At 40.6% G+C, this 25046-nt stretch overlaps 1 protein-coding gene across 3 annotated transcripts in view; it reads left to right on the top strand.

Moving 5' to 3' along the window:
* Nucleotides 1-17116, top strand: part of PRG4 (proteoglycan 4) — a 96540-nt gene extending 79424 nt beyond the window's left edge. For 2 of the 3 annotated variants that reach the window (XM_066594704.1, XM_066594702.1), the window contains 8 exons: nt 702-860; nt 999-1778; nt 4634-4714; nt 8083-8219; nt 10584-10740; nt 12937-13125; nt 14802-14927; nt 16664-17116. In XM_066594704.1, the coding sequence (XP_066450801.1) occupies nt 702-860; nt 999-1778; nt 4634-4714; nt 8083-8219; nt 10584-10740; nt 12937-13125; nt 14802-14927; nt 16664-16764 (1730 nt within the window). In that variant the 3' untranslated portion in view covers nt 16765-17116. The remainder of the gene's footprint in view (nt 1-701; nt 861-998; nt 1779-4633; nt 4715-8082; nt 8220-10583; nt 10741-12936; nt 13126-14801; nt 14928-16663) is intronic. The other variant, XM_066594703.1, reaches the window with a different exon arrangement.
* Nucleotides 17117-25046: the final 7930 nt, after the last annotated feature.

Here is a 25046-nt window from a genome sequence, read left to right as displayed (position 1 = left end):
TTCTAATGGTTTAACTTCTATATTGGATCAAAGTTCCAGAGTTGACGAGTCAAATTCTGTTACGAGGAACGCAGACGAAATTTTAATAACAACTGATGAAACCAAACCTCTGACAACACAGCTCAGCAGCCAGGCAGATACAGTTACTCACTCTACTTCTACACCAGTAGACATGGCAAAATCCACTGTAGCTACGACAAATAATGACGCATCAACATCCACATCTTTTAAATTGCTAGACAAACATTACACAACTGCCGAATCTTCTAAAGCCAAGACTTTGTCAATCATGGATACCACTAGTGATGAGGGATTACAGACAGGGAAAACAAATACTGAAAACGAACAAGTTACCATGGAATCTACTGAAGGATTTCCAGTTACTATAAAGGACCACTTACTGAGTACTCTTCTTGACGTAGATACTAGCAGAATTAAGACTACCCATGGGCTAACAACTCTTCATGGCACTGTAAGTCCAAACTTTTCACCACTTTCTGATACCACGAGCAAAATATACAGATTTGAAGGAAGTAGCACTAGTAGTCAAGATTTAGGTGGTAGTACTGACCAAAATGTCCAAACGAATGCTGTTTCAGCCTCAATAATTGAGGCTCATGTCACAGACACTAAGCACACGAACGAAATAGTTACAAGCACACCATACATAAATTTACATGAACCTTCTTTTAATTTTACAGTGAGCACTTTGAAAACTCCCCAGGATCAAAGCACAACAGATGCTAGTGGCATAACCCATACAACCGTCTCTGGAAAATTACAGGAAACAACAAATACACTTCCCGACAAAACAAACACAGTGGATCCAAGCAAACAAACACTTCCTATCACTGATAATGGTAAATATATCACTTCTAAACAAGCAACTGGTACATGGCACACTGCAATTGCACCTTCTGAATTTACCGATAAGCTACTTGACCAAAGCACTGGCTATGTCATGGCAAATACTAATATAATGCCTTTCTCTACCACAGCTACTACTCAGAACAGTGAAAAAGCACAAACCAAGGAAACCATAACCAACAGTGATATCATGAAGACCACAGAATCATCCACAAGGCATTCAGATCTTACTATTTCATCAAAAATTCCCACAAAAGAGCCAACTACTGAACCACACCAAACACCGACGTCTGACCAATCTTTTAAACCGACTACGGAACAACCTAAAGACAAGTCTGAGGTTTCTACAATCATGAGCACTGGTAAACAAAGGCCAACTCCAACCAATAGTGTAGTTTTTGAGACAACTAAAGATATAGATGACACCGAGATGTCCACCAAGTCCATGCATCCAACAAAAACACCGGATCCTAGAGATTTTCCTACAAAAAGGCCAATGGAACCTGAAAAGATGGAGAATATTAAAACCACAAAACCCCCCACAACATACAGATATCATGTTTGTGACTTGCTTAAAGATGAAGCAATTAAATTGAAAATATCAGGTGATGATCTTCAACATATCATTGAAATATGTACTGAGATGCAGCAATATTATCCACTTGTAAGTACACCATCTCCAGACGTAAAGCAGCCTAATACAGACGATAGAGATATTCCCTCGGGCTACTCACCGGTAATAACGCCAAACTGGAATCCACAACCACAAAAAAGAATTATTCAGATTGTGGAGGAAATATATCGGAGGATGATTGGTTTTCCAACGACAAATTTAACAAGTGTGTATAGCTACACTATACATAGGCCATCAGTATGGTTATTGCTACTTAATAAAATCAGAAGCACACATGGTAAGTACAATGTTACGTTACTCTCTTGCGTTTTTTCCAACCCTTTCAAATATTTTCACTTATATTCATTGTACCTTTTGTGAAACGGTGATGATCATCTTGCTTAACATGTAAGGCTATTTACAGAATATAGTTACACTGTGGGTTGAAAAAGGACCTACGTCCATCAAGTTCAGCAGTTTTCTTCTTATGAAGTTAATCCAGAGGAACATAAAGACAACTTTTTAATGGCAGGGACCCAATTTGCCATAAAGCTGAATAACTTGCTTCCTGGCTGATTGCCAAACAAAGGTTAGAAAGCAAGTGACCCTTGATGGGCAATCAGCCAGATACCTATATCAATATCCTATTTTAATACCAGTAAGGGCACATTGAGACAGATTTCTAGACAGATATTCTATTTTAAAATCAGTAAGGGCACATTCAGGCACCCTGGTCTCTGAGCCATTTCCACTGTTCAGCTCCATCCTTGAAGTTGAACAATGGAAATATCAGAACTGCCGGTTCTGGAAAATTGAAGTGAATTGGACAAGCCTGTACTACTCAAAACAACCGTTATAAATAATGCAGCATTCTCAGTATGAACACAATCGTGCTCAGATGTAAACATAGAAGAGGCTGTTCAATCAGCTGATTGGTATGGATTCCGAACAATGGAACCCCACCAATCACATATTAATGGCTTATCTTGAGAAGATGGCAATAACAGCCATATCTAAGCCTTCCAGTTGGTTGTAATGGTCTCATATGTTGCAGGTTACTTGTATGGTGCAGCAATGACAGACGAAGGCAGAGGCAGCACTCAGTTTGTGAGGAAATAACTTTTACCGAACATTAGCATAATTACACTAATGTTACTTTAGTTCTGACATGTCTGTGACCCCCACTTCAACCCTGGCAAATGATTTATGTAATATAGTCCTGGTGAAATATCATGCTCATAAACAGTTGTGGCATTATGCTCTGGCTTTCAACTGCACAGTAATGTTCTTTTTGACATTGTCTCAGTGTCAGGCACTGCTGGGAGGAAGACTATCTCTCCCCTCTCATGCTGCGGGGCTCTTGCCCTCAGTGGTCCAACCAGTCCATGTCTGGTGTTGCCTCTTCGGCCCCCAGATCATCAGGGTCCTTTGGCCCAAGTCATCAGGGCTACTCTCTTGGTATAAGAAAAACGCCCTGGTCACCAATCTAAATGGCCACCGCCACATCTTTGCAGACTCTCAGTTGCATCTGCTGCACACTATATCTGCTGCTTGCTCTGTCACTGCTGCTTACAGACTTCATAAGGCTCTGTTTCAGTCCCAAGAAGGCTGCTGGCCCTCCCCACAATGTCTCATGGAACTGCACAGCTTCCCAATGTAGTTTCTATAGCTCAATTCAGTTCTATCAGCAATAATCCTTGGCTTTATTGGAACGTCCTGTTATGGCCAGCTTTGATAGTGCAGCTTGTAATAATTCTAGAGATCTGTATTTGAGGTCATAAAGTAGATGATAATGGCAGTTAATGAAACCACTCTCTGGAGTGGCTGTGAATTGCTATAATCAATAAGATGGAAGCAGGACACTGCTTGCTCCTCTTACATGATGAACACAAGTGTAGGTCTAAGTAGCATGTAATTACATTTGGTCTTCGTTAGAGAAGGTAGCCTTTAACAAAATAGTTAATATGAGTGTCCCATCCTATTAACATATATAGCAAGCATGTTATACCCAACACAGCACAGTAGAAAATGAGAAATAAGCAAGGAGGCCTTAGCTAATTCAAACTTAAAAGTTAATAGCTAAAGCATACCTGAGTTTTCAACAAGCTTTCTAAAATATAACAGTTCCTCCTTACCCACTCATTTTTGCTGCTGTTTGCATCCTGTTTCATGCTTTAAAGTTCTGATTTGCAGGTAGTCTTCCAAATGTTTCTGCTGCACTGCTATTTGCAATCCACTTTCAAGCAGGATGTGCATAGCCATTCTGCCAGTAGTTCACTGTCCTGCACTTTCTTGCCTTTACATCCCATGCCACTATTTGCTGGCCATTCTGGCCGAATTGTTAGTAAACCAAAAGTAATGTACATACCCACACACACATGCTGGAACAACAGGAGTGGCAAAGACTGTGTAGATACTATGAAGTATCCCAGTAACTACAGAAGCTCAACACCTAAAATAGGTAGTAGATTGCAGAGGGAAGACCTGCTAGTGGCAGCCACTTCAAACGTGATTCACAGTGGTAAAACAATAAAAGTTTTATAGAAGTATATTACAAGATTGATGAGACACACAGAGACTAGTAGATGTGCATAAGTTATTAGAAATGTTAGTGCCCTTTCGACACCGGCTGACAGGTCTCTTCTAAGTATATCTGTGCAGTCTCACTAGTTTTATCTTTACCAGGCTTATCACTAGTATTTTGACAATGCTGTGAAATATATATTGCAAAATATGTAACAGGTGCTATTTACCCTTTTATTATATACATTTTCTGTGTGCGACAGTTTTTGCACACAAAATGATCAATAAAATAGAATGTAAGTGAACATATTAGGGTGGTTTAACATCTGCATTAGAACTTCCCGCTGGAAGTTCCATCACAAATGCCGGTAAGCTGGTTGAAAAAGGGGGTGGGCCACTTACAAGTCTTATCGCCATATTTGTGAAAACAGATGATTTATAGCAAATGACTATTATTCAGCAGAATTAACCAGGAATATGCATTTCTATACATAATATCATAAAAAAGCAATCACAAATCTCCTAAACACCAGCACAAATAGTAAGTGATTGCATATTCAAACCGAGAGGAAAGGAAAGGAGTCAAAAAAAGGCATTACATCTAACAGACATATAAATGTTCACCCATAGACCCACAGATGAACTTGTGCATCGGGAAGCCTGCAGATGGGATGACTACTCTGCAGAACGGATCCATGGTGACGTTTCGAGGTAAGTCGATTGATTTTATTTGAATTACCTTCAAATTGCCTAATATTTGGAATCAAGTTTTATTATGGAAAGCTTAAGTAATCCCAATAGCCTTGGTGTAGCCTTAGCTGAAATAAGACCCATCAGGCCTCTTGACCTGCCCGTTTTAGTAAATACCTTTCCAAAAAACAAGACAATGCCTAGGCATCTTTTCTTAAATATTTATATGTAGCTGATGGGCTACAAGCAATGCTTCCTTTTAGTGCTTCGAAAAGGGAAACCCGTCTGTTGCATAAGGCTAAAAACAGTAGGTATTACTGGGGCAGATCATGCAGCAGATTTAGTATTTTAACCCCTTAACTACTAGCCATTTTTCGGGTTTTCATTTTCCTAATCCCCGCGTTCCAAGAGCTCTACATTTTTAACTTTTTTATTTTTCCAAAACCGTATGAGGGCTTGTTTTTTACAGGACGCGTTATATTTTTTAATGCGCCATATAATGTATTGAAAGACTTTTAAAAAATTTTAAATGGAGAAAAAATGCAAATGCACTATTTTGGGGGGGAAGTTGCTTTTGCGGCGTTCATGACATCTTCACTTCATTCTATGCGTCAGTACTATTATGACAATACTATGCTTACAGATTATTTAATGTTCTACTTCTTAAAAAAAATTTAAAAATCCTACATTTTTTCTGTCAGTCAGGGCGTGTGAAGGCTCTTTTTTGCAGGACAAGCTGTAGTTTTTGAAAGCTACTGTTTTGGGGTAAATGTTTTTTTGTGATTACTTTTTATTAAATTTCTTTTGGGAGATGTTGTGACTAGAGATGAGCGAGCACCAAAATGCTCGACTGCTCGTTACTCGAGTCGAACTTTCAGTGATGTTCGAGAGTTCGTTTCGAGTAACGAACCGCATTGAAGTCAATGGGTGACCCGAGCATTTTTGTATATGACTGGTGCTCCGCTAAGGTTTTCATTGGTGAAAATCTTAGCAAATCACCAAAGTCATGTAAAAAACACAGAAATGGATAGGGCAGGCGAGGAGCAACATGCAGGGCTGCATTTCGGGCTCCGAGGTCTCACTATTAAACCACAATAGTTGCAAGAGTTAACACCCCCCCCCCCCCACTGTCAGCATAACGATCGTTCTCCTCTGCCACAGCTGTAACAGCTGTGGCAGAGAAGAACGATGTTAGGCCATTGAATTCAATGGAGCCGGCAATACAGCCGGCTCCATTGAAAGCAATGGGCTGCCGGCGAGCGCAGGATGAATTTTCGGGAAGGGCTTAAAAAAATAAGCCCTTACCTGAAAAAAAAAGATTTTAGTGTAAAAAAGAATAAAAATGCAGGCATTCTCTTCAATGGAGCCGCTGCTGCTGCCGGCGACTCCATTGAAGACAATGGTCCACTGGCACACCTGAATTCTTTTTCAGGGAAGGGGTTTACATATAAGCCATTCCCTGGAAATTAATTAAAAGTGATTTAAAAAAGCAAAAAAAATAGATACTCACCTCCCTTCAGCTGCTGGGGCACAGCCGCTTCTTCTCCTGCTGTCCCCTGCACTGTGGTGCTGAACTGCTGTCATTCAGCTGAGAGCTGCGCTGAGCCAATCAGAGGCAGCATTCACTCACCCATTCATGAATTCATGAATGGGTGTGAGTGAGATCTGCCTCTGATTGGTCAGGCTGTGACCAATCAGAGGCAGCTCATTCAGCAGGCAGGGATTTTAAATCCCTGGCTGCTGAATACTACAGAGAGCAGTTCAGGAGAACTGCCAGCTGGCCGCAGCTGAACTCCGTCTGCCGGGAGCAGGTGAGTATATATATATTTTTTATTTTTACACATTTCTGGATGAATTGCAGGGAAGGGCTTATATATTTAAGCCCTTCCCGAAAATTCATTGTGCAATCGCCGGCAGCCCATTGCTTTCAATGGGCTAACATCGTTCTGCCGGGACAAGGTAAGTATATATTTTTTTTTTACTTTTTACACATTTTAGGATGATTTTCAGGTAAGGGCTTATATTTTTAAGCCCTTCCCGAAAATTCATCCCGCGTTAGCCGGCAGCCCATTGCTTTCAATGGAGCCGGCTGTATTGCCGGCTCCATTGAATTCAATGGTCAGTGCTCGTTTATTCGAGACGAGCACCGCGTGGTGCTCGTCTCGAGTAACAAGCATCTCGAGCACCCTAATACTCGAACGAGCATCAAGCTCGGACGAGTATGCTCGCTCATCTCTAGTTGTGACCAAAAAAGCAGTTCTAACATTGTTTTTTTTTTGGTATTCATTGTGTGAGATAAATAATGTGATACTTAGTTCATCTTCTCCAGACATGATGAAATTATTGATGTTGATTTTGTTTAGATTTTTTGTGAGAAAAGTAGGAAGAGTTTTGAATTTTTTTATTTTTAAAAATTGTGACTCAAATGTAACTTTTTTTAGTCCCATTAGGGAACCTAAACTTGCGATTGTTTGATCATTTTTATAACGTACTGCAATATTTAAGTATTGCAGTAAATTGTATTTTTAACATTCACATATTAAGTCCTGGCAGAGGCAAGGCTTAATGTGGTTAAATACATGGCAGTCATGGGAGCCTTTACTAGGCCCAGGGCTAGTATGGCAATCATCAGCACCCCGTAATTGCTGATGGTGAGTCAGAGGGGTGACCCTCTGTTCTGACTCACAGCTTACAAATCGCTGTTAAGACTGACTGAACATGTTAGTTCTTTGTAGTAAGTGTCAGTTGTTTCTAACATCCAGAACCTGCCTGGTACGCAACGGGCTCAGCTCCCAAGCCCCTTGTATAAGCACCTCGCACCTCTACGGTGTACATTTATGTCACAGAGAGCAAAAGGGTTAAGATAATACTAGACTAGACAGGGTGAAATGTACCACATTTATTACAATGGTGCTTTTTTGATCAATTTTGCCCAATTGTTGGACATTTTTCTCTTTATTACACCATCTTGACTACTGTACTTCACATCAATTTTTGTGCAAAAAATGGAATGTGCTTATAATAAGTTTGGAACATTTTACAACCGCTCTTGCAACTCCCTTGTCGGGAATGCTGAATGCATGCTATGTGTTCCTTTTCTTGATACGGTATGTGTTAGGATGTCTAATTTTACTTAGTGAAGCGCTTCTTACATATATGAGCTCATATTGAACATTTGCAAAAAGTTTTTTTGAAAACTGTTATACTTTAAAAAGGTTCCATACATATCAGAGGCAGGCCATGCTAGTAGGCACCCCGTACACTATATATACTGCTGCACTTTCACATATAAGTAGTCTTCTAAGTATAACCTGATTTTGCCTTTATTCCCTTATATACTCCCATGCTAACCAATCATTCCTTTATGATAAAATATTGGGTGCTTTCAGGTCACTACTATTGGATGCTAAATCAAGGTGGTGTGATGGGAAGTCCACAGAGAATTACTGATGTTTGGGGTATTCCATCGCCAATTGACACTGTATTTACTAGATGTAATTGTGGTGGCAAAACCTTCTTTATCAAGGTAAGAAATTATGAAGTATGCACTGTATAACATATGAGTGCCCTCTTGCCACTGGCTAGAAGGTCAACGTGTAAAGTCTGGCATTGGTCTGTTGCTACCAATCTACTTCTGACACATTTCATAATGTGTATTCTTACTCTAATGATGACTTGGATGAGTACAGAGGACAATCCAGCACCTGAACTGATGAATTCCAAAATATTATATGGGTTTTAGAATGAAATACATTTTACAGCATTATAATTAGGTACGCCATAAATAAGAGTAAAGCCGGGAGCACACAACCGTATTTCGGCTGCATTTTTGCCTCCGTAATATGAAAGTACGTCCCAGCCTGACTGCTAGTCTTCTGACCCAATCTCTGAGTATCATACATTCCTATGATACTCGGAGTTCGGATCAGGAGACCCGTGATCAGCTCAGGATGCACTACCGTATAAAGGACGCAAAAATGTGGCCAAAACACAGCCTTGTGTTTCCAGCATTACGTTTAGTGACCATTGAATAGTTGTGGATTTTCCACAGTGATTCTGCTGAAAAACTGCAGTGGAGAAAACTGCAGCAAATGTTATGGTTTTGTCAAGGATTGAAATGAGGAAATGCTACAGATCTGCTGCAACTTTCACCTTTTGCATAGCAGAGGGCGAAATGGGTGATGAAAATCCATAGCAGACAACAGACATGCTGCAGACTGACTATATGTCAATTACGCATGGATTTTTTCCACACCGTGTGGATGAGACTTGGTAAATCTCATACACATAGCTTGTATCTGGCCACCCATCTACCGGGAACAAGTCAGTACATAACCCATCTCTGGATCTATGGTGCTCCCAGCAGTCAGATCCATTCCAATCAAGATAACTAGAAAAAAGAACAGGAACCACAATGTATTAAGAATAGAAATACCTGATGGGGTGCAAAATAATGTGTCCAATGGACAAAGTGGCGACAAGAGATGCATATGTGACTAATAAGCTGGGCTCACATGACACGGCATGGCATGCATACTTGCTGCATGATGCCAATCTTCATGCACTATCTTAGCCTGTATGCGTGCGTAATACACGCGAGGATAGAACATGCTGCAATTTTTTTCACACCAGTAATACATGTATGAAAAAACGCAGGTGTGAGTGGCCCAATACAAATCATTGGGCTATTGGCACAGTGTGTCATGCACGCCTCTCAAAGACATTAAGCCTGTAAGGCTAAAAGAATGCGCCCCATGGATGTGCAAAATGCGCGTGAATGGGTGCACTGGCATTTGCATGTCCTATCTTTGGCAGGTACTAGTAATTTGAACCTCTAAAAAACGGACATGTGAACACTTCATAGGAAACCAATGGTTCTATTAGACACAATTTTTTTTGTGCACATAGGCAAACAAAAAAACACACTCATCTGACCGCGGCCTAATGCACAACCAATATGAAAAAAGATCTACAAAAACGTAATTGATACCAAATAGATACAAAAACATGTGACTCAAAAGAGAGCAATAAAAACATTTACAATCTAAACATAGGTCACTGCAAGATTTTCTGAAACGCTGAGGCAATAAGGGGTAACAGAGAACGCAGTCAAACCATAAGTGCAGATAGTATGGTATAATAATACAGATAGAAAGCAACAAAAGCAGCACGCATAGCAAAGAGGGATATAAGATCAAAGAGTATACAATGCCTAAGACCCTGATGAAGCTACTCATGATGTAGCGAAACGAACAGGAACCTATTTCTCCATTACACAACCTTATGGATTGGTATACTTTTTGATCTTAGCTGTCTCTTTGCTACATGTGTCCCTCTTGTTGCATCTCTTATGCTCAGCATACCACTAGGTTTTCTTTATTTTTGGTGTTGCTTAACATATGTCATGTGATATTAATATTTTCAGAGGTACCTATTATCATTATGATATTCTATCTGTATTATACTATTCTATGTTTTTATTGCGGTCTTTTGATTCACATATTTTTGTATCTATTTGATATGAACATAGTATTTTGTAGAATGTTTTTCATATTGGGCGTGCATTAGTCACACGTGTCCCCTTTCTTTGCTTGTTATGCCTACCAATCACACATTTAGATGTTACTAGAGTAGGGACAAAGTTCGCCCAATTTTCTGCAGCACGCCGAATGTTCACCAAATTTGCTCTCTTAGAAACTTGGAAGGTCGAATGTATCTACAAAGGAAGCCATTACAGTGTAGATATACTGTGTGCACATCGTTACCTGTCTGACGCTGGGGCGCCAATGGACACGTTCATTGCTGGTGTGCGCTCAGTACTGTAAAGCGGAGTACAGTACAGGGTAAAAAGAAGGCTGTAACTTTTTGGGGGTTTTTTTCATTCTGATAGGGGTCTCGTTATTGGCGTTTTACCAACGATGTTATGGACCAAGGCTATCCAAAAGAAATCAATAAAGGATTTGGTGGACTGAGTGGTAAAATAACTGCTGTACTGCCTGTCGCTGGATATAGAAGGCGGCCGGAGTCTGTCTACTTCTTCAAACCAAGTAAGTAGAGAATATGCCACCCATTGTCCGGTCAGGCATCGTGATGAGCGTAGAGCTGACAACATTAGATGTTGATCTATTGAAATAAACAAAGTTAGCTGTTCAGTGTGTAGATATGGGAGTAATTACTATACTACAACTACATTACATTAGGGACATTGCACTACCCATCATTATTGTGTTTGATGTTTCAGATACACTGAAACCGTGTGTCCCCAATTCTTGTAGATGGTGTTAGTTTATGACGTGGACATCAATGAGAATTATATCTTTACTTTTTTAGTGTCTCTTTCTGTTATTTTTAGTAACTTTCACTTTGAAGTGAATGGGTCTAAGGCCGGGCTCACAATAGCTTATGCGTAAACCGCAGCATTTTACCGCTGTGTGAGCTGGCATTTCGCTGTGTATTGCCTGCGATTTTGGACTGCGCATGGCAGCATATCTACTCACGCATGCTGTTATGCACAGGCTTCCTGGTTTCTTTTTTCTTAATTTCCTGCTCTGACGCTTAGCAAGGGTGCGTATAAACACAACATATATGCAATTTAATTGTGTATGTGCAGCATTTATTATGCACCCATACAGAACAATAGGGCTCTGTCACACCTAATATGCGGTAAAATAGAGCATGCTGCATTCTTATTTATGTGTGTACTATATGCAAGGGTATGTACACAAATGTGAATGGATCCATTCACCACGTATTACGTGAAATAAATCACGCTCGCGTGAGCCTGCCTTGAGGGCTGCAGCGAGGGATCGAACAAATTAGTTTCAACTGAGTATAGGTACCTTTACATGGGGTGATAATTTCTGTGATAGTCGGCCCATGAACACACAGTTGCCAATGGGACTGCGCAAGAAATCGCAGGTTGGAAGGAGGGTCTTCGAGTCCAACCCCCTGCTTAATGCAGGATAGCTAGATCATCCCAGACAGATATTTGTCCAGCCTTTGTTTGAACACTTCCAATGAAGGAGAACTCACCACCTCCCGTGGCAAACTGTTCCACTCATTGATCACACTCACTGTTTAATTTCTAATTTGTGTCTCCTCCCTTTCAGTTTCATCCCATTGCTTCTAGTCTTTCCTCATACAAATGAGAATAGGGACAATCCCTCTGCAGTGTGACAGCCCTTCAGATATTTGTAGACCCCTATTAAGTCTCCTCTCAGCCTTCTTTTTTGCAAGCCAAACATTCCAAGATTCTTTTATTGTTCCTCATAGGACATGATTTGCAGACCGCTCACCATCTTGGTAGCTCTTCCCTGAACTTGCTCCAGTTCAGAGAAGAGCAAGTCACATTGTTTCAGCTCACTGAAATGAAGTGAAGTGACTACTAAGCAACTTCTCGCTCAGCAGAAACAGTTGTTGTTCAATCATTGAGCGACCTGCCTGTTTGCAGTGGAGTCGGCCGTCCTGAAGAGAACTCCAGTGACCTCCACATTCATTCACTGAATGACTATCGTTGGGACAACCGACTGGCACTTATGCCCCCACGGTTGTCCTGTGTAAAGGTACTTTATGTCAGGTGTCAATCAACCAATCAGCTTGTATTGTATTCTCAGAGGGTTGCATAAAGAAGAAACCCCTGAGCAGTCATTTTGTTCAGATACATAGAAAGCATTCAGGTCAGCTGCAGTGTACGGTGCTGGGAGAAAACCTTAGTCACATAGAGCAGAAGATTTTTACCATACGATTTTACAGGGTTGGCCAAGGAAAATTAGCCCGACACAACACTCCTATGAAAATTGTCTAAAAAGAAATATTTGTGGCCCATAGCAGCCAATCACAGCGCAGCTTTCATTTCTTATACTGCTGAGGTAAAATGAAAGCTGCACTGTCATTGGATGCTATGGGCAACAGACAGCTTTTATTTTAGACAGCTTTCATAGGAGTGTGGTGTCCACTACTTTTCTATGGCCCATTCTATAGAATGATTGCTTCAGAGATAGACGCCCGGTCACACCCTCTAGCCCAATTCACGGTCATCTGATGCACCCATTGGCTCTCTGTTTGCGTGCACCAATTTCTGCAGTTCCGTTAGGTAGGCATTCTCATTGGGCAGCGATCATGATCTCATTACATCTATAAAAGGCTCGTGTCTCACAGTCTATGACAAGCAAAAGATCTAATGCCTGTTAGACACTTCCAATTCATGAATGTATAATCCAGTCTATGAATAATATGTTTTATAGGTGGTAGTGTACAAAAATACACATTCCGGCAGGAACAAACCAAAAGGTGCACAAAGAAGAAGCGTCCGAGCGTACAGTACCCGGTTTACACACGCAAAATTCAGACCGTAAAGTTCCGGTTTCCACGGGATGTAGTGAGGCACCGGATCCAGATACACAGGACTTACACTAGTCTACAGCAACCTCTAGGTAATTTACTTAGACTGTAGCTGGCAGCAGCTAACACATATGAGTGTAGCTACCATGCTGCTACGCATTGGGCTCATGCCCACGGGTGTATGCGTAAAGCGCTGCGAGCCTCCCCGCAGCATTTTACATATTTGGTGACCATACGCTCTGCCAGTATAGACCACGTATGTCTGCGAATGACACTACACTTGCCGCATATCACAGGCACAGTGTGACTTTATTTCTTAATTCACTGCTCTCTTTCAGAGCCGGGATCCATATGAAAACGTTGCCATAGGCCATGTACTGTGCCTGGACAGCATATCATACGCAACCCATACAAGTGTATAGGGCTTAAACTGTGTGGTACGCAGAGACAGAGAGCCTGCTGCCATCTATTTCTCTTGCATATCGATACGCTGTGTCCATACGCTGATGTGCATTGATCAATGAAAGTCTATTGACTTTCACTGACTCTAGCCACCTCGTATCATGCGTCCGTGCAACACGCATGATACGCAGTGAAAACATGGTTGTGGACATGAGATCTAAGTGTTTCCTCTTTTTTTAGGATGGAATTAATTATGTACTTGTTGCTACATTTGGGAGTGCCATAACCTCAGGGCTTATTCGTATGGGTGATTTTAACATCAGAGTTCTTTCCGAGTTTGAAACGAGTAGGACTTGAACCCATTAAAGTCAACGTGTGTATTTACATGTGTGATTTAATTCATGGGCCAATGGCCTGTGTAAAAACACTGTAGCATATCCTATTCTGGTGCGATTCCCGGACCAAAATCGCCTATTCAAGTCAAGGAGGGTTTTTAAAAGTTGCATGGCATGTGTGTGCGCTCCACTTTATTTCCTGCACTCCTTGACTTCCATGGAAGTTTTAAATAACATCAATTGGCCCACCTCTAACCAAAATTGGACTTGCCCTGTGTACATTGGAGAAGAACAATCATTGCAAACTTTTGAATATGAAGTTAAATTATGCATGCTTTATGCAACCAGACACGTCTACGTTAATCATAGAATGGTAGAGTTGGAAGGGACCTCCAGGGTCATCTGGTCCAACCCCCTTCTCAGTGCATAATGAGCAGGGGGTTGGAACCGATGACCCTGGAGGTCAGGATCTTTATTGGTAATGTCTCCATATAAATCCTGAGCAGTGTGAATCCTATTAACATTTACTTTCTAAGACTGGCTTAGAAACTAAAGAAACGCACCGATTGGAATAGATAATTCGTCCCAGATGTGTTATTTTTCCAGCACAATTACACAGTGTTTCAAGCATCACTTTGCGTATGGCATGTGCATTTGCCCACCCCCATTGACTTCTATGGGGACCTGTTGTGTACTTTTTTGCATGATTGAAATGCGTGCGCTAAATATGGAAATGTGAATGAACCCATTGAAATCAATGGATTCTATTCGCTGTGTATTGCACGCGCAAATACGTCCGTGTGAAGCCAGCCTAAGGCCTATGACTGTTTCCAATTCATGGGTTTGCCACTATTTTAAGAAAACCACAGCAAAAGCCACAGTTCTGTACAACTGAAATGTGTGAAATGTCTAGAACGTAACGTAAAGTCTAGACCGTACAGTATACTTTCCTAACACCGAATGGCCATTGCAGCATTAGTTCTATGTATTAAGGTTAAGTACTTCTAACTGTTCAATGTCTATATATTTAGGTATTCTTCATGAACAGAAAACTATAAGTACAACCTGGAGAGGCATTCCGAATAACATTATCTCTGCTGTATCGTTGCCAAATTATGAAAAGAAGGATGGCTTTGACTATTATGTCTTCAATAAAGGTAATTTTCACCTATTTGCAATATAAATTATTACTGACAATTATAAAAATTGACTTATTAGCGAATTAATATTGTACCGTTATCTGGCCCTCTTAATTATGAAAACTATAATAGGACTTTCCTACTCCACATTTTTTTACTAAATATGTAATGAAATAAGCATTGTTGTGGCCCTCAGGTTGTGCATGCCCCGCTCCTTTCCTTACTGTCTATGTATGAGGGGCTGCTGATAAGTCTTTGGCTTTACCCAGAAAGAAACGAGATAGGAAGATGAAACTTTACATTTATTCCACATACTCTCCACTGATGTCAACACACTTCTTACATCGGTATTCCAAGATCTGTAAGCCTTGCAAAAAGAAGCATTTCGGTTGTGCCTCAAACCAGTCATCCGTAGCAGCCATGGTATCAGAAATGGTGTGAAATTTGATACCCTTGAGGTGTTTCTTCAGGTTTGGAAACAGATGATAGTCGGAGGGAGCTAGATCTGGTGAATAAGGCGGGTGGTCAACCAGCTGGAAGCCTAGCTCCACCAGTTTTGCCGTGGTCGCTTGTGCAGTGTGAGTGGAGGCGTTGTCTTGCAGGAACAAGATTCCTTTGGACAGCTTACCATGTCTTTTGGCCTTCAGAGCTGCCTTCAATTGGTCCAAAAGTTCAATGTAATACCTTGCATTGATGGTGGAACCATTTTGAAGGTAGTCAACTAGCAGCACGCCCTCCTTATCCCAGAACACAGACGCTATCACCTTAGTGGCTGATTTCTGCACCCTGAACTTCTTTGGGCGAGGAGAACCACTGTGCCTCCACTCTTTTGACAGCTCCTTGGTTTCAGGGTCATACAGATAAATCCAGGTCTCATCCATAGTGACCAGTCGATCCAGGAAGTTATCAGTCCAGAAACACTGACAAATGGACCAGGAAGTTTTCACTCGCATGCTTTTCTGATCTGTTGTCAAACATGTGGGGACCCACTTTGCAGATAGCTTCTTCATGTTCAAATGTTCATGGATAATGACACAAACACGTTCACGAGAAATCCCCATGATGTCTGCAATTCTTTTAGCTGAAATTTGCCGATTCTCCAGTATGAGGTTGTGCACAGCATCAACGATCTCCGGAACAGCAACCTCTCTCAGTCGTCCAGGACGTTCCTCATCATTGGTGATGAAGTGGCCTGTTTTAAATTTGGCAACCCAGTTCTTAACTGTAGAATATGAAGGGCGTTGATCTCCCAATGTCTGCGACATATCACCATGAATATCCTTCACGGACTTTCCTTGCAGAAACAAGAATTTTATCACTCCTCTGCTCTCATTTGCTGTGAATATCGCCTTAGACTCCACCATTTTGTTTTCCCGCGTGCCTAGATCACTATTGCCATAAGCTACAAACACAAAATTTGAAAACATGTATTAGACACAGAAGGCTTTCATGTGATATAACATCCGTTACCATAGAAACAAAAAAAGAACACAAAGCCAAAGACTTATCAGCAGCCCCTCGTAACATGCAAATCTGTGGCATGATCGCAGCGGAGACAGATTCTCAGCTGAGACAATAAAGGTGTACAATAATGTATGTAACTGATCGCCGGCCGCTGCAATGTTTACACTATAGGGAGATCATATTTTTCAAAACATGTAACAAGAAAGCCCTTTTATTCTTCATGGATAGGAGAAAAAAGCCTAGAATTCCTTTTTTGTTAAAAGTAATAATGGTTGTTTTTTTGTTTTCAGACAAATACTATAACATCAATATGTCAAGCAAAGTTGCAGTGAAGCCCCCACCTGGCTCTGAGCAGAAAACCACAAAGGACTGGTACAAGTGTAAAGAATGAGCGGACCCGTGGGGCTACGGACTTTGACGGACATTATTACAAAATACTTTGCTTTTTGCTCTGAAAACAATGCAACATTTTACTCTATGCTGAGAACAAGTATACTATTTATTATGCAACAAACTTCTGTACAACCCGTGCCATTTGAAATATTATTTATTTTTTAATCACGTAATTTACAAATTGCTGCAATATTTTTAAGGAATATGTGGAAATCATACATGGTTTATAATTAAAAGTCATACAGTCGGGGCAAAAAGTTGAGGCACAAATTTTGGTTTTCACAAAGTGTGCTGTGTTTTTAAATCTTTTAGTCAGATGGTTCTGCGGTATACGGAAGCTCAATTATAAGCAGCTCATAAGTTTTTACACTTTTATTGACAAATACATCAAGTTTAGGCAAAGACTCAATATTTACAGTGCTGACCCTATTATTTTTCAAGGCTTTGGCAGTTCGCCCTGGCATACAAGATATCAGCTTCTGTGCCAAATCCTGACTGATGGCAGCCCATTCTTGCCTAACCAGTTCTTGGAGTTTATCACAATTTGTTTTTGTTTGTTCACCCACTTTTTGAGGATTGACCACAGGTTCTCAATGGGATTGACATCTGGGGAGTTTCCTGGCCATTGACCCGAAATGTAAATGTTTTGTTGATGGAGCCACTTAGTTATCACTTTTTTCCTTGTAACATGGTGCTCCATCATGCCTGAAAAGCATGGGTAATCACCAAATTGCTCCTGGATTGCTGGGAGAAGTTGCTCTTGGAGGATATTTAGATACCACTCTTTATTCATGGCAGTGTTATTAGGCAAAATTGTGAGTGAAAACCCCCCAAAATAATAATTGTGCAAAAATGTCCAAAATATATAAAACTTTAAAGTGCCACAAAGAACCATAAACCATAAAGTGTCGTAATAGGATCCATGTGAAGTAACTAGAACCCCACATACGTACCAATATAAAAATAGTGACATATTTCCCCATATAATAATCAAATGCATAACGTGCAAGTGCATTTGAAACAGGAAAAAAATAATTAACCCACAATAGGTATGAAGGATCCATGTTGCCAAAAGCCCCAATGTACGTTTCATTTGGGGTTGATGGTAAGGGAGCACAGAAAAACATTTAAATCATAATCCACCAAGAGAGTTCCTGGAAACCTGATATAAAGAATAAAAACAAAAATTATCCATCCTGCATGAGTTGTTCAAAGGCGCATGAATCCGGAGTATAACCCTTCACCTTCCAGGTCAGCAAGCAAACACAGAAATTGTGATGAACTCCAAGCACGGATTAGACAAGAACGGGTTGTCATCAGTCAGGACCTGGCCCAGAATTGATATCCAGCATGCTAGGGCAAATTGAAGAAGTCTTGAAAGAAAAAGGTCAACACTATAAATATTGAGTCTTTGCCTAAACTTGATGTATTTGTCAATAAAACTTTTAAAATTTATGAAAAGCTTATACTTGTACTTCAATATGCCACAAAAACCTCTGACTAAGGCCTGGTTCCACCAACCATGCTGTTGATCCAGGTTTAGTTAAACTGCGATCAACTGTTGAAGTTGGGTTATGGAAAAAGTGTAGCACCAACACTTTTTTATCTAAGCTTTGTAAAACCAAATTTACTTGATTGGCATTCTAAGATTGAACTAGAAGAAATGTATCGTGCATGGTGATTGGTGACTGAAGTCAGGTGATCCTCCCAGCTTTCATAGCGATAGTAAAAACATGTCTGCTACCATCTGCAGACATGGATATAATTTCACCGCCCAGGAAAAGCTTATCAGGCTATCATCCTAGCCGCCATCTTGGATTTCAACTGCTAAACTAAGTTCAACTAGTTTAATCCACCAAATCTGTGTTGGCGCAATGTTTTTCTACTTGATCTTAGATCAACTTGTGTGTCAGTCTCAAAACTTTTGGCCAATACTGTATGCTATTTTAACATGAAGGTCTTAATGTCTTGCAAAATGTTCAAATTGTATATTACCTGTAAAACAAAGATTTCTAAGTCTAGTGTACTCTTTTCTGCATTCACATTGTAGCAGTAAATAATTCTCTTATTAAACCTGTGAGTTTTGTATTATTCCGACATCAAATGGAAAAGATAGCATGCCTGGAAATCTGACGAGTTGAGGGCTCATTGTAGTATAGTACAGCGTGATATTACTGTGAATGATAACTTATGGAAGGGTATGTACAATGTTAGATATTTCACCATCATAAGGTTGTAGGCGCATGAAGCAGCATGTACAAATGCATTGTAGTGTGCCCACCCAAAGGGTATCTTAAGTGGCAGTAAAGTACAATATAGCACTGCTGTGTAAAGGCACTTTGGCTGTTTTGTGTGTATGGCCTGTACTTGGGGTTTACTTAGAAGAAAAAAATCTGAAATTTCTAAACACAAAAAATAAAACCCTAAAATAATGGTGGCATTTCATTTTTTTCCCCCGAGTTACACCTCCCCAAAATTAATTATATTATATGCGCTAAGTAGTTTAATTAAAAAACACAACTTACCCTGCAAAAACAAACCCTCAAATGGAAAATGTTGACAAACAAAAAAAAGTTATGGCCCTTTTGATAGGATGATGAAAAAACAAAAGAAAATCACTTCATTAAAAAGCACAAAATAGGCATGTCACTAAGGGGCTAAGCAGCCTATGGACCTCAGAAAATGAATATTTCACATAAATAAGTTTTACAATTCTAACTTACCCTTATTAACTAAGTTAACTACTCCTTAGATTCCACCCCCAGTTTTCTTACTCAGCCCATTACAGTATAAACCCCATCACCCCTCCTACACTATAATCCCCTCCCCACAGTCCCGTGTGTAAAAATGCCTCCAAGCGTCTAGCAATCCTCTCCCTAAACGCAGTTGCACCCTCCCCATTCAACTACAGCCCATCCCTACCACAAACAGGAGTCAACAGAGAAGTTGGCCCAGTTCAACTATTCCGCTGGCTCTCAGGAAAAGTTTCCTGCTGCAGCAGTGCTACCCAAGAATGGATATCCTCTCATCCACCAACATGGCAAACTTGTAGGGGTTTTCTACATCAGAACCAACCTCTCTGATACTCTTCGCTGTAACCCACCTTCTGTTATCCAGCTAGCGGCCTGATTTTCTTGCACCTTCATCTTAATCCACCACACACACACACACACACACACACACACACGCACTTGCCCCAGCAGGTGCCTAGTTGGTGAGCAGCAAAATCCTTACCATGTTATTAATGGATCTCAAAGATATAATATAAGAACAGTGCTCAGGTGAACCTTCTTAGTGCAAAAAGTTGAATATAGTGCGTACATTTACATAAAAAGGGCGGGGGGGGGGGGGGGGACGACTCACCTGGTGCACACGGTCCAACCCAAGTAAAAAGGGTCGACCACTGTACCCAATTCACGCCCCCTGTAGCCAAACAAAAGTCAGGTTTCTTAGCTCCCTTTGAACCAAAGTAGTGGTGAGCTGATGGACCTTTCACCAGATAGGTTCCTGGGATAACAATAAAAAAAAAAACAAAGAAAAAAGAAGATCCTGCACTTCTTCGGGGAACAATGAAAGGGATACTTCAAGGAATCTCCATGCAAGTGACTTACATGTGTAGGAAGTCCCCTCCATGGAGACCCCCCCAAAATCGAAATTGCACCTTGCAATCACCAAAAAGACATTTAAGGGGAGGGGGGCCCAAGCTAAACTTTTGCACCCGGGCCCCTGAGCCTTTAGGTACGCCCCTGGTGGGAATTATACATAACACAATGTAATTTATAGAACTGAAACAATAAAAGATAAACAAGTGAATAAAATCAAATAACTTCCTTTTAAACTCCATGAATATAAAGCAACTAAGGCCCAATGCACACGGGCGGATTTGCATTGGGTACAGAAAAAACTTAAAATATTTTAAGAGGGGTGAAATGAAGAAAAAATGCAAATGCGCCATTTTTGGTGGGTTTCGTTATGAAAGTATTCGCAGCGCAGTAAAAATTACATATGAACATTCTATATGGCTCACCATCATTACAATTATGCCAAATTTAGATAGTTTAATATTTTTCTCTGTTTTTAAAAAGTTCTTATACAAAGATTGCTCTCCGGCACCATATTCAGACACATGTAAGCTTTCTATTTTTCCGTTGATTGGACTGTGTGAGGGCTCGTTTTTTGCAGCGTGAGCTGTAGTTTTTATCACTACCAATTTGGGTTGCATACATCTTTTTGATCACTTTTTCAAATTTTTGGGGAATTATATGGACAGCACAACCCACACAAGTACAGCTGTGGGGCTTTTATCTTGAGATATTACTTCCCACAGCTCTTCTCCTACTCTACTTGGTCATTCTCAGCCCCTTTTTGCCCCAAGTACTGTACCTAAGCATTTTTTATCTCCTAATCTCCCTCAACAGTAACACGGCAACAGCGAATCATAATAGACTTACAGAACCTGCAAGTCATATAGCTGCTTCTTCCACACAGATCATCATACAAATGAAGTTCTACCTGGCAGAAGAAAGATATATGACTTGCCGGTTCTGTAACAGGCACTTGTATCCTATTACCATTTGCTTAGTATATTCAAGATTCCCTCAACATGGTTAGCAAACAAGTTGTAGTCTATCAGTCAAGGAAGAGAGAGGTATCATAGTATGTAAGGCCGAAAAAAGACATATGACCATCCAGTTCAGCCTATCAACCCCCAATGTTGATCCAGAGGAAGGCAAAAAAAACAAACAAACAAAAAAAACCAAAACAATGAGGTAGGAGCCAAATTTTATGAAGAACGTGCCTTGTCCTTTACAGCTCAAGGAGGAGGTGTGAAACATGTGCCCCACTCTTAACCAGTACAGTGTGCCTAACTTCAGTGAAAAATGTCCACCTCTTCACTGTGCAGATGTGTGGCCTCACGTGACTAAAGGTTATTCATGTAAAGTCTTCCACTTCTTTGCTAGTGTAACATTGTGTTCCAACCTGGACCACTACAGTGTCTTCTATATCTGCTGGTTGCCAAACTTCTACAGTTTACAGATGGGCACAATCCTGAAAGAGATCAGAATTATAGGGGGAAAGTCTCTCTAACCATAGGATTTACTACTTCTCAGACTTTAGGGCATTATTATGGATGGGAGGAAGTTGCTTGAAGGAGGATGAGCGGATGCATACCATCATCATGGGAACTCCAAGACACAAGTACCTGTGCATGCATCCTTTCCATTTGAACATCAGCCCATGTTTACAGGATTGACCTTCCCCCAATGTGCGCTGTACATGTGTAGAGCAGGTTTGGGAGACAGTCCCGCTCCATATACGGTGGGTGTCATCTGTCTTTCACAGCTGACACTCACCCAAAAAGCCAAAATCAGAAATAACACCAATTCCAGCAATATTTAAATGTAGTGATCAGGTTTCTGAAGGCCCCCAGGGCTGCCATGAATAAGTTACTATTAAGATGTTCCTGTGGCAAATCTTAATAGGATGCCAGTCAGAATGCAGTATACTGCAATACTATTGTATTTCAGTTATTATCTCTTCTGTTTAAACTCACATTTGTCACATTAACTACTAAGTGCTTGTAAAAAAACAAAAAAAAACAAACAGAATCCTGTGTAAAGTGTACTCAATAAACCTATTTGAGACATTTGATTTGTGCATACTAATCCTATAACATAGTCTCTGTACTGTTCTCCCTATAAATTGCAATCAAATGCTTTCTTAAAAGTGTCATTTATACAGTATATACATTTTTTTAAGGCTGCAATTATTTGTGCCAACGAGGTCATGTAAATGTGCCAATGACCAACTGACAAGCAAGCATATCCGCAGTGTTGGATAAGCGTCTCACATAAAAATGCTCACATATCGGTTGCACATTTCTCTGTGTAAATAGGGACTTATACAGCTTACCAACAATAGCTGTAAGGGGACAAAGTGTCGGATTAACAATCCTTCGCCCCCCCCCCCCCCCCCATACTTCAAATCACCCTCATGGTCAGTCGATGCTCGTTACCACTCAGTTGATCTGCTGTGCAAAAGGATCCTTAGGGGATATTCACACAGCAAATTCCACCAGGATTTTGCTTGTAAACCACAGCTATTCTGCCAGGGAAGCTATACGATTTAGCTCGGTTAATGGACAAAATCTGTGTGTGGAATTTGACACAATTTCACAGGGAGTAGACACCGGTCACTTCTTCATGCGAATCCAAGTGAAAATTCATTCATAAGGCTAAATCCGAATATGGCTCTGTGGCAAAAAACAGCAGAATAGTCGTGGCTCTCTGCCATGCTTTTACCAGCGAATTTCAGAGTGGAATCCAGTGTGTGAATATGCCCTTGAATACCATAATACCCCTTGGGGAACCAGGTTTGCGTTCCACTAGACGCAGTGTTTCTCAACTCCAGTCCTCAGGACCCCAAAACAGGCCATGTCTTCAGGATTTCCTTAGTATTGCACAGATGATGTAATTATTGTCAGTGCCTCAGACATTGCTACCAGTGATCTTACTATAGGCCATCTTGAAAACATGACCTGTTGGGGGTCCTGAGGACTGGAGTTGAGAAACACTGCACTAGAGGGTCTGCAGCCCTGGAGAGTGTCCGGTGAGAACACAGCAGAGTTCCACAAGTAAATCCATACAAAGGACAGAAAACCTGAACTGGGAGATATGGAGGTCCATTTTCCATCTCCATAGGTTTCCTGTCCAGCATATGAAGTCTCTCAAGGCCTGTATGGGTGAAGAAAAGAGAAAAACCAAAAACAAAACACGACTATTTAGGTAGCCAAAATACGGCACCCCACATGTATTTAATCGGTATTTCACACAGGATTTGAGGCCAAAAGCAGGAGTGAACCCTGCTACAAATGAGTGGCACTTCCAGACCATGTTTTAAATCTACCCCTGATTTTTACTTAACACAAATACATAATACTAATCAAATATACAGTCATTGTAAAAAATAAATAAAAAACCATCCCCTAGGAGTTGTCGAAACTGAATCTTAAAAAAAACGTGATTGTGATGTTGATATAAGTTACTAGCTGATATACCCGGCTTCGCCCAAGTTAATTTGGTACTGGTGTTTATCTGGTGTTCACAAGGAAAATCTAACGAAGTCGTGGTTACTTTAGAGTACAAGTTAATTTAGAAAAGATAGATTTAATAGTTTTATGGGAAATAAATTAAATTTTTTTCAAGCTTCACAATTTTATTGTAAATTATCACGGTTGGACAATGAATTTCTCAAAAACACCTGCCTATTACCTGAAGTTAAAGGCCTAAAGGTAGCGTGTGTGCCAAAAAGTTGCCTAGGCTTTATATATTTTTGAGAAAAAAAAACAACTCATAAATCGTATTTCTTGCTGATTTTCAGTGCATAGGCAGATAGAAGAGAGATTCTTCTCAAACTGTTTGTAAAAATGTCCCTCCACAGAATGTGCCATCTCACACGCTGCTTACAGCACACAGGTCAGATAGATTTTTCTCAGTATATAAGCTGATAGGAGATTTTTGTCAGACTGTATGTAAAAATGTCCACCCCTCACACGCTGTTTATTACACACAGGTCAGTCTGAGGAAAATCTCTCTATGTAAAAATTTCCCTCCACAAAATGTCCACCTCTTACACGCTGCTCATTACACACAGATCATATTCTTCTCAGTGTATAGGCAGAAAAAAAAAAAAAAAAAGATTTTCCTCAGGCTGTATGTGAAAATGCCACTACACAGAATGTCCACCCCTCACACGCTGCTGATAAATCTCTCTCCTATCTGATCTGTTATCTCAGACTGCATGTGAAAATGTCACCCCATAGAATGTCCACCTCTCACACGCTGCTCATAACACACAGATCAGATAGATTCCTCTCAGTGTATAGGCAGATAGGAGAGAGATTTATCTCAGACTGTATGTGAAAATGTCACCCCACAGAATGTGCCACCTCACACACGCTGCTCATAACACACAGATCAGATATACACTGAGAGGAATCTAGGCAGATAGGAGAGAGATTTATCTCAGACTGTATGTGAAAATGTCACCACACAGAATGTCCACCTCACACACGCTCCTCATTTTTACCCTGAAAGATAACACCCCTTTTTATTCAAATTTCCTACCCAGACTTAAGGTTGCAGCCCCTTGTTATACTTAAAGGCATACTCCATCCCAGCAGTCCATGTCCACTTCCTTTTGTACTTTACAGCCTTTCAATACATACGACAGTCCGTTTTATTCCTGGCAGTATATACTCATATTTCTAAATGCATTTTG

Source organism: Eleutherodactylus coqui, chromosome 3 (genome assembly GCF_035609145.1).
Source record: "Eleutherodactylus coqui strain aEleCoq1 chromosome 3, aEleCoq1.hap1, whole genome shotgun sequence".
Lineage (NCBI taxonomy): Eukaryota > Metazoa > Chordata > Amphibia > Anura > Eleutherodactylidae > Eleutherodactylus > Eleutherodactylus coqui.
The sequence above is the reverse complement of the archived record's forward strand: the minus strand, read 5'-3'. Positions and strand labels throughout refer to the sequence as shown.